The sequence below is a fragment of the Vespula pensylvanica genome, chromosome 13 (assembly GCF_014466175.1).
Source record: "Vespula pensylvanica isolate Volc-1 chromosome 13, ASM1446617v1, whole genome shotgun sequence".
NCBI classification, from domain to species: domain Eukaryota; kingdom Metazoa; phylum Arthropoda; class Insecta; order Hymenoptera; family Vespidae; genus Vespula; species Vespula pensylvanica.
In genome coordinates, this window is record NC_057697.1 from 4,449,253 (window position 1) to 4,459,252 (window position 10,000).

Here is a 10,000-nt window from a genome sequence, read left to right on the forward strand (position 1 = left end):
AAAATTGAAATTTATATACTATAAAATTAATTTATAAAGTTAGTTTATTACATTTATACGAATAATTAATTTTTATTTTTACATATTAGAAACAATTTTTATATAATATAGTTTGCTTTGTAAAAATTGTTTTGTTTATTTATTAATCAGGAAGATTTGTTTTTTATCATTTTTTTAAATATTATATGATATTATAATTATATTTTAATTATTATACGACAATATTATTAATAAGAATTCACATATAATCTGTTTTATAATAATCTTTTGTAACAAATAATTTCATAACAGATTCGTAATAATATTTTAATAATACTTTTTAATAAATTATTAATGAATAAATCGATTGATACAAATCAATAATTATTATTATCATCATCATCATCATCATCATCATCATCATCATCATTATTATTATTATTCTTTCTTTAGATAAACATATTCTTCGTCAGATACGTTGACAAAATTTATATTTTATAGCGAGTATTCTTTTTTTTTATTGAAGAAGGATAAAAATAAATTTTTTTAATTTATTTGTTTTTTAAATTTCTTTTTAATTATTTTCTTTATATTTGAAAGATTAAGTAATTCATAGAGGTCTAGTTCAAATGAAAATAGCGAGGAAAGCTTTGACGTGTCATTCGCAAAGATATCATACAAGTTATATGACATTATATCGATTCAACCTTCAAGTATATATGATCGAGCTTTTATAACATGTATGCCATTGTGGTAAAGACAAGTATAATGGGACGTTGATTATCAGAAATAATGCGAGGACAAATCATTTCCAATCATATTTCATTCATTTGTGAATTCTTCAAAAAAAAAAAAAAAATAAAGACTAAAGATAAAGAAACTTCATTTATAATCTTATTTATATTTATTTATTTATACTTATGTACACATGTACATACATACATATTTTAGAGGAACTTTAACTATCATTGTATTGTATTATATTGCGTACATGCATATTTATGTACATACACACACACACACGTTTATTAATAGTATTATACACATATTTATTTATAAATTATATATGTACATAGAATATTCATTATATTTCTTTAATCTATTTTCTATTGCAAAAACAATAGTATTGAAATAATTTATTCTTGTATTTCAGTCGAATTAATATAAGAATAATATATAATTATATAATTTTAGCATATGATATATCTTTTTATTGTAATTAATAGAATCGTTAGAAAATTTGATTATTATTAATCATATTAAAATAATAATTGAGATAATTTCTTTAGGTTCCTTTTTTTTTTACGACATTTCAAGATTATCAGTATTTTTTAAATGATTTATTTTTCTTTTTTTGTATCAAGTGATTCTTGATATTATTTCCAATGAAAAAACGATTAGAGTATAGTATTGCAATATGATAGCTTTCCAAATATTTAAAAAAAAAGGTCTGGTGGTAGACAAAATTATAATAAGCTATATTTTTTGTTTTGATTGAAGTTAAACAAAAATGTTAGAAAAGAAAGATGAATTCTTCAAGGTCCATTACATATTCGCGATTATATTAAGTTATTGAGTCACTCGGTATATGCATATTTTTTTTTTTTTTTTTTTTTTTTATAATTCGATGTATCTATATTTAACATTTTGTTTAATTGAAAATCTATTATTATTACTGTTACTATTATCATCATCATCATCATCATTATTATTATTGTTAGTATTGTTAGTATTATGAGTATTACTATCATTTAATTTTATTTCGTTTTATCTTATTTTTCATAATTTTTATTCCATTTTATATTTCCCAACTGTTGCATTTTATTTCATTTCATTTTATATTTCATTTATTTAATATTCAACTAATTTCATCCGCATTTTTAATGAAAAATTAACGAGAATAACACGCAAAGTTTTTATCTATTATCTGATTAGAAATGTAGTTTTTTTTTTTTAAATTTATTTTTCTTTTTTTTTCCTTTCTACAATGCTGTGATATATATGTATATTTATGTGTGATCTCCATTTACCGAAAAAGTTATTTCATTTGTAATGAACTCGACAACAGATGATTTTGTCTCTAGACTGATTAAATAGTTAATCGTATAAAAACTACTGAGCATGCGCGCAAGTGTTTAATATTTTATCGTCAAAGTTGGCATAAGTTCTACCGATTGACAATGTGTAACTATTTTTTATTCCATTTGTATATTACACATATAAATAATAGAATACGATTAAAAATAATAGAAACCAATTGAAACATTAAACGAAATAAAACGTAAAGTTAACTGAATGAAAGTGATAAATAAAAAAAGAAATTAATTGTTTTTCTCTGTAAAAGGAGAAAGAAAAAGAAAAAGAAAAACCGAAGTTTTCTTCGTTTCGTGTTTCATATCATTCTAATAATCTAGAAAAGAATTTAATTATCTTGAAATAAATAATACATCTGTAACGTTATCGAATTCATCTATCATATTAACTTAAGAAGCAATTTCAAGATATATATCAAGATATACGTACATATATATACAATATATCCAATTCTAATATTCTAATTCTAATAATAAGTTATAATAATAGCGATAATAATAACAATAATAATGAAAATGTGAAAATTCTTTAATAATATTAATATCAACACGATGAAGTAACTAAATTAATATTAACAACAACAATAATAACAACAATAACAATGATAGTAATAATAATAATAATAATAATAATAATAATAATAATAATAATAATAAAAATACAGAGATTTTCTAATAATATTAAAATAATAGTACGATAAAAAATTTTTTCAATAATTTAAGTAACAATAAAATTAACAATAATATTGATAATGTTAAAGAAGATATGATTTCCTATAATCTATTATCAATTAATTACAGTGATGTGAGAAAACATGCGAGACTACTCGTGTTCAGTGCCGGACACGTGTACGGCCGTGCGGTTAGCGTGATAGATCTCAAGATACTGATTTTGAAGGTTACCTTTGTTGGTCGAAACGAGAATTGGACGAATGCGGAAGAAGATGAATCGGTATATAACCTTGAACCAACTTGGTGACGGTACCTTTGGTTCCGTTGTGCTCGGCGAACGTATCGACACTGGAGAAAAGGTCGCCATAAAAAGAATGAAAAGGAAATACTATTCTTGGGAGGAAGCCATGAATCTTCGAGAGGTCAAGGTCAGATATTAACAACAATAACACACACCTTTACTATCGACCATCTCAATCATTTCCAGCTTAAGAAATTTATATAGATTTCTTTTTCTTTTTCTTTTTCTTTTTTTTTCCTTTTTTCTTTCTCTTCTATTCTGACGATGTATGAGTTTTATTTATTCAAGAAATTATTTTTTTCAAAAGATTTTTAAGATCTTTAGAAAGAAAAGAAAAGAACGAAGAAGGAAATGCAAATTATTATCAATACAATAAGTTATAAATAAGAATTAACAAGGATTATACTTTTTTATGTAATAATTATTTTCAATATTAATTAAATATAATCTGTACGATATTGAAACATATATTTAAATTAATTCGTATTTGTCAGTTATTTTTGTTGTTGTCATTGTTGTATAGAAAATCACTTAATATGCAAATTACAACGAATATTTGCATCAGTTTATTATTTTTTCGTTTTCTCTCTCTCTCTCTATTTTTTTCTTTTTTTTTTTTTTAATGTGGAATGAAGACGAATAATATTTAAATAATAATGAGTTTTGTTATGATCATGCATGTATAGAAGTCTACCTCAGGGCCTTTTCTTAGTCAGGTGTGATACCTGTTATCGCTTCTCTCTACTCTGATCAAAGTTTTATACGTGATTTCGTATGCGAACGCGATTGACGATAATGAAATTATTTACAGTCCTTGAAGAAACTTAGCCACGCGAACGTTGTGAAATTGAAGGAAGTTATTCGAGAAAATGACGTACTATACTTTGTCTTCGAGTATATGAAGGAGAACTTGTATCAATTAATGAAGGATAGGTATACATTTTTTTTTTAAACAAAAAATATATATATATTTATAAATTATTAATTTAAAATTAATTTATATTTATTACATTTATTTATTTATTTATTTATTTATTTTTAATAGATATAGTAATAATTGCGCCTGCGGATAGGCAACCTTTGTATTTTCTTCGTATTAAATATGCATATGTATCTAATACATAATATGCATACGCATTTATCTATCAGGAGTGAAGAATTACCGATATATTTTATTAATGAATTGTAGCCTATCTTTAGACGTCATAATTAATATTTTTATAATTACAATTTTTGCTTCTTATAAAAAAATATATATTAGTTTAATTAATTTAAATGAATTGAGAAAAGCAAATTTGTTGCATTTATTTATTTACTTTTTCTTCTATAAATATGTACGAGAGTTATAATAAATTGCAGATAGACAATCCTTTCTATTTTTTCGATAATATTGTCTATTGAAAATTGTGAGTTTTCGACGATAAACTACCTGGTAATATATGCATGCAATACAGAATAATCCATTTATCTGTTTATTAGAAGTAAATAATTATCGATATATTTTGATAAATGGAGTGTAGCCTATTTTCAGGGGCTGTAGTGAACATTTTTTAACTACAAAAATTAAATAAATAAATAAATATATATATATATAAAATTAATAAGCGAATCGATTATGATATAATTTTTATATTACACAAGAAGCATTTTATAATATACCATTTTAAATTATTAAACGTGTTCGTTTAGTCTTAATAACAAAATGAATGTATTTTTTGACATAAATTTTTTTTTCATTTCTTTTCTTTTTTTTCTCTCTCTTTTTTCTTTTTTAGGGACAAGCTTTTTCCAGAACCGGTGATCAGAAACATGGTGTACCAAGTTTTACAAGGACTTGCCTTTATGCACAAACACGGTTTTTTTCATCGTGACATGAAGCCAGAAAATTTATTATGCATGGGGCCGGAACTAGTAAAGATAGCTGACTTTGGATTAGCCCGGGAAATACGGTCAAGGCCACCCTACACCGACTATGTGTCGACTAGATGGTAATTAATGAATTTCAGATAACATCGTTGAATTCGTTGATGTAAGATGAATCAATCTTTTTTTTTTTTTCAAGCTCCTTTTTTCACAGTAATAGAAAATTAAGATTTTGAAATGTAATATTTTCTTTCTTTTCTTTTGTTTATATTACGTTTTTACATTGACAGGTATAGAGCACCAGAAGTTTTGCTACATTCGACGAATTATAATAGTCCAATTGATATTTGGGCTGTTGGATGTATTATGGCTGAACTTTACACATTCAGACCTCTATTCCCTGGCAAAAGTGAAATAGACGAGATATTTAAAATATGTTCAGTCATTGGGACGCCGGAGAAAGATGACTGGCCCGAAGGTTATCAGTTAGCATCGGCAATGAATTTCAAATTTCCAAATTTCACAAAAACGTCATTAGCTGTACTGATACCCAATGCAAGTCAAGAAGCTGTGATATTGATGGAAGATATGTTGCAATGGAATCCTATTAAAAGGCCAACAGCACAACAATCTTTGAGGTATAAACATTATAAATCATTGTACCATTTAATAATTAAATTTTTATATCTCAAACGAATCTTTTTAGGTATCCGTATTATCAAATTGGAATTCAACGTGTGGTTAGCAGTAAAAAAATTGGAGTATCATCGCAGAGAGAATTGATAATGAACAAAGTCAATCTTCCACCGCCGATTCCAAAACAATCAAATTATCATCAGCATGAAGATATAATCAATAACGTAGTACAATCTAGGTAAAATACGTTGAGATATTACGAGCAAAAAAAAAAAAGAAAGAAAGAAAAAAAATACAATATATTACGTTTGAAAAATATTTTCTTTTTTTTCTTTTTTCTTTCTTTTTTCAGAGTACAAGAGAAGATTGTACAGCCACAGCAACAACCGGTATTACCATTATTGAATCATAATAATCGTAAACGTGAAAACAACTCGTCTAAATGGGACGAAGATGATTTCGCTGATATCTTAGGGTGTGTTGCACGAATAACATAATCAGTCCTAATCAAGACGTCGCTCAGTAATCTAATACTAGTAATTGTCCGATCGTCAGAAGCAAGATAATCCCAGAGAGCATCGAAACAAAGCTACTGCCTGATCGTGTTTACAAAGAAAATCGTGCCAATTGGAATGCCAATTATGCCGAGGCTGAGAATTTCAAGCAGACCAATATGAATTGGTCATTGCCGGTTTGGAACGAGACGATGCAATTAAAGAATTGGAATCAACAATCTCAATCGGCTACGAAGAACACTAGGAAGGTCTCAGCTAAACAACATTATCTCAGCGTGGCTCGGTACGTCGCTGGCCAAACCACAAATTTGTCGTCCAGGTATCGAAAGTTACGAAATATTATCGTGGTCATTTTGATTCTATATTTGTCAATAATAATAATTGGTAGTATTTTATTCTACCATGGTAATTCGATCGAACTTTTTCAAAACGTTTATCAAATTTTTATATCTTTTAAGAGTTATAAAACTCTTCTTTCCGTCCAATGGTTACGCAAGTCTGATACTGATAATTATACAAAATCGTCGAATACAAAAGTGACCTTTCGATCGTTTATTATTCATTTACAAAATATACTTTACAATTTATTCGAAGATAAATCGGTATCAAAATCTCCTAATAGTTTAACAGAACTTAAACGATATTCTATTACAGCTTCTATTAAGTTAAACGATGTAATTTGTAAAATAATTTTCTTCATTTTTTATCCGATATTCACGTTGGGATATTTTTTCAACATTCTTTTATCTCTCGCTCAAAATGAAGGAGTATTTTTATTGAAATATTTATATGAAAATTTCATGTCGTTTTATTTTATTAGAGGACTTTGCGATGGTAAACTTTGGAAATATTTTAATGTATTTTTCCTGAAACTGGACAATTTATTTTCGGATTTTGTAAATTATCCCGGTATTACATGGTTGGGAATTTATTTGATATTATTTTTTATTGGGGCATGTTGTTTCGGTTTATTTCTTTTTAATTATTGCATATTTAAGAAAAGAGATTAGGGGAGAGTGAGAGAGAGAGAGAGAGAGAGAGAGAGAGAGAGAGAGAGAGAGAGAGGAAGGGAGAGAGAGTTAGTGGTAACTATTAATGCCAATAATTATATATGTGTATTGATAATTATGAAAGTCTAATATATATATAATACATATATATTATATATAATATATATATAATCTTGAATATCTAAAAAATCAAATAAAAGATATTAAACAAAAAGAGAATAATTATCAACACGTATATGTAATAATAAGTATACAAATGAGACCGAATTGAATTTCATTAAAAAATCTTCATCGCCATATTTTTTTCTTTTCTTTTTTTTTTCTTTGGAAATTAACATCTTATTAATTAAATTCATAGTACTTACAATTTCCATTATTCCTAAACTGTACACCGTCCTCCCATGTAAACATAAAATTCCTTGAATAAAATTATTCCTTAACCATATTCCATTTGTTCAATTGTCCGACGACTTACTGTTTTTTATATCTGTATATATTTACTTTCACTTTTGTTTATTTTGTTTATTATTTTTCTTTTTTTTCTTTTTTTTTTTGTATTTATTTCATTCAAGAAACGGAGACACCGACTCGAATCGATCAAGAATTACGATGAACGGCATGATAGGTCCACCTAGTTCAGAAAAATATGAGGAATACAATGACAACTTTTGGGGACCCAGAGAGAACGTTGAGAATCAAACAAGGCAGCATTATCTCCCACGAAATCGTTTCATAGCCGAGCAAAATTCAAGAATGCCTTATCCCAGTGTTTATGGTACGCATAATATCAGTGAGTACATATATACATATATACATACATAATTGACATAGATACATTGACATACACACAAAATTTTTTAAATCTGATTCGAAAAAAAAAAGAAAACAAAAAAGAGATTAACAATATAATTGTCTAATGAATCTTTTTTCGTTAAGTATTAGAATCTCTAATGATTTTTTTTCTCCCTTAGAACAACCAAATAAATCAGCTCTACAAACGAATCTCTTTGGAAGTGTCTTGAATGTTCGTGGAAGTGGCGGTGGACTCCATGGTCGAACTGATTGGGCTGCTAAATATCTCAAATGACCACGTTACAATTCCTCCTAAAATGAAAGATTTAGTTTTTATCGATACTTACCTTAATCTGTGATAGAATGATTCCAATCGTTCCAACAATTTTGCATTTTGCATAATCGTTCGTTTTAGAAAAATAGATTTCTATTTTGTAGTATTAGATTTACCCTAATACTGTTTTGTTTTTTTTTTATTTTTTTTATTTTTAATATTTTTTCTTTTTTTTCCTATTTCCTTCTCTTTTTTCTTTTTTCTTTTGTTTTCTCAATTGATTATTAATACCAATAAGGTAAGAGAAAAGAGAAAAAAGAAAGAAAGAAAGAAATGAAAAATGAATTCGATATTCATTATTCGAATATTTTTTTGGATAATATTCTGATAATATTTAGAAAAAGCAATGAATGGAACGTGTGCGTGATCGTTTATTGTTCATGAATATAAATGAAGCTAAGAAAAGTTAGTCATATTATCGTATTAAATGTCATAATATATATATATATATATATATATATATATGTGTATGTATATATTATATATATATTATATAAATATATATGCGAATTTCAGAGCCAACAGGATGATAGAAAATACTAACGTAATCTTCTGAATAGTATATGAAAATAATTTAAGTATGTATATATGTGTGTATATATATACACACAGTCACACACATTTATTATTTGTACATAGTAACATTATCGCAACATTGAGTAATATCTTTTCAAACAATTTGAAATAATTTTCTCTCTTGCAAATTTTTGTTAATGCATAATATAATATGAATGATTCATGAATGATTCATGTTGATCTTTTTCTTTCTTTTTTTAAATTTATTTATTCGATCTAATGACAGAATAATATACTCAATGTCGCGTTTCGATACAATAAATATACGGAAGTAGATTATAATAAAAAAGAAAAAGAAAATAATAATAATAATTATTATTATAATAGTAATAATCATAATAATAATAACAATAATAATAATAATAATAATAATAATAATAATAATAATAATAATAATAATAATAATAATAATAATATAATATATAACAATAAAGAAGAAAAAAAAAGAGGATTTTTTGTATTATTTACTAAGTATAATTAAAAGAAAATGTAATGATCTGTTATTATTTTATTATCATTTATCATTCGGATAAATTGTTTTCTCTAATTATTATAATCTCTTTATTTTATCCTTTTCATATATTCGTACTTATATTTATTAATACAATTCGTATCAAGATAGAGTCCCTTTTGTATTAAGAGCTATATAAAGCATTTATATAGTCTCTATACAGAGCTCATATTTCCTCGTTCCTTCTTTTATTTCATTTTTTATCGTAGGAATGAATTATTTTGTTTATTAAGTAATTAATACGATTTCAACTCGTCTCGCAAAAAAAAGAAAGAAAATGATTTCTCTTTTTCTTTTTTGTTTTTTTCTTTTCTTCTCTTTTTCGTTTACTAAATATAACTTGGTTAAACGATCGATTATTAAAATTTACACTAGTAACATCATGTGAATTAAATCTTTTTTTTTTTCTTTTTTTTGCTTCCTTATCTCATGCGTATATTATGTACAATAGAATGTTTGATTAAATTAAATATGATATTTATCATTAGTATGTATGGATATGTATACCTGTATACATTAAGGTTAATGATAAATGTGATTAATTAATACGATTAATTCTAGAGGTGGAGAAAGAACTTATATTCTTTGAAAAATTAATAGAACTATTGTTTAAAAAGGAAAAGTTTTAATAAATTTTCGTTTTTAATCTTTTCTTTTTTTAATCTTTATTTCTTCCTTTTTTTCACTTTCTGTTTCTTTTTTAAATTATCGCGGTAAT

General features: G+C 25.4%; 1 protein-coding gene across 3 annotated transcripts in view; it reads left to right on the plus strand.

The window, feature by feature from the left end:
- The window catches only part of LOC122633720 (serine/threonine-protein kinase dyf-5), a 14,334-nt gene extending 5,695 nt beyond the window's left edge, over positions 1 to 8,639 (plus strand). Inside the window, exons 2-10 of one of the 3 annotated variants that reach the window (XM_043822012.1) lie at positions 2,874 to 3,172; positions 3,857 to 3,978; positions 4,821 to 5,033; positions 5,199 to 5,546; positions 5,615 to 5,782; positions 5,897 to 6,019; positions 6,100 to 6,342; positions 7,642 to 7,859; positions 8,041 to 8,639. In XM_043822012.1, coding sequence (XP_043677947.1) covers positions 3,005 to 3,172; positions 3,857 to 3,978; positions 4,821 to 5,033; positions 5,199 to 5,546; positions 5,615 to 5,782; positions 5,897 to 6,019; positions 6,100 to 6,342; positions 7,642 to 7,859; positions 8,041 to 8,156 — 1,719 coding nt within the window. In that variant the 5' untranslated portion in view covers positions 2,874 to 3,004 and the 3' untranslated portion in view covers positions 8,157 to 8,639. Of the gene's footprint in view, positions 1 to 2,873; positions 3,173 to 3,856; positions 3,979 to 4,820; positions 5,034 to 5,198; positions 5,547 to 5,614; positions 5,783 to 5,896; positions 6,020 to 6,099; positions 6,379 to 7,641; positions 7,860 to 8,040 lie in introns of all 3 variants that reach the window. The other 2 variants (XM_043822011.1, XM_043822010.1) reach the window with 2 other exon arrangements.
- The last annotated feature ends 1,361 nt before the right edge of the window (positions 8,640 to 10,000 follow it).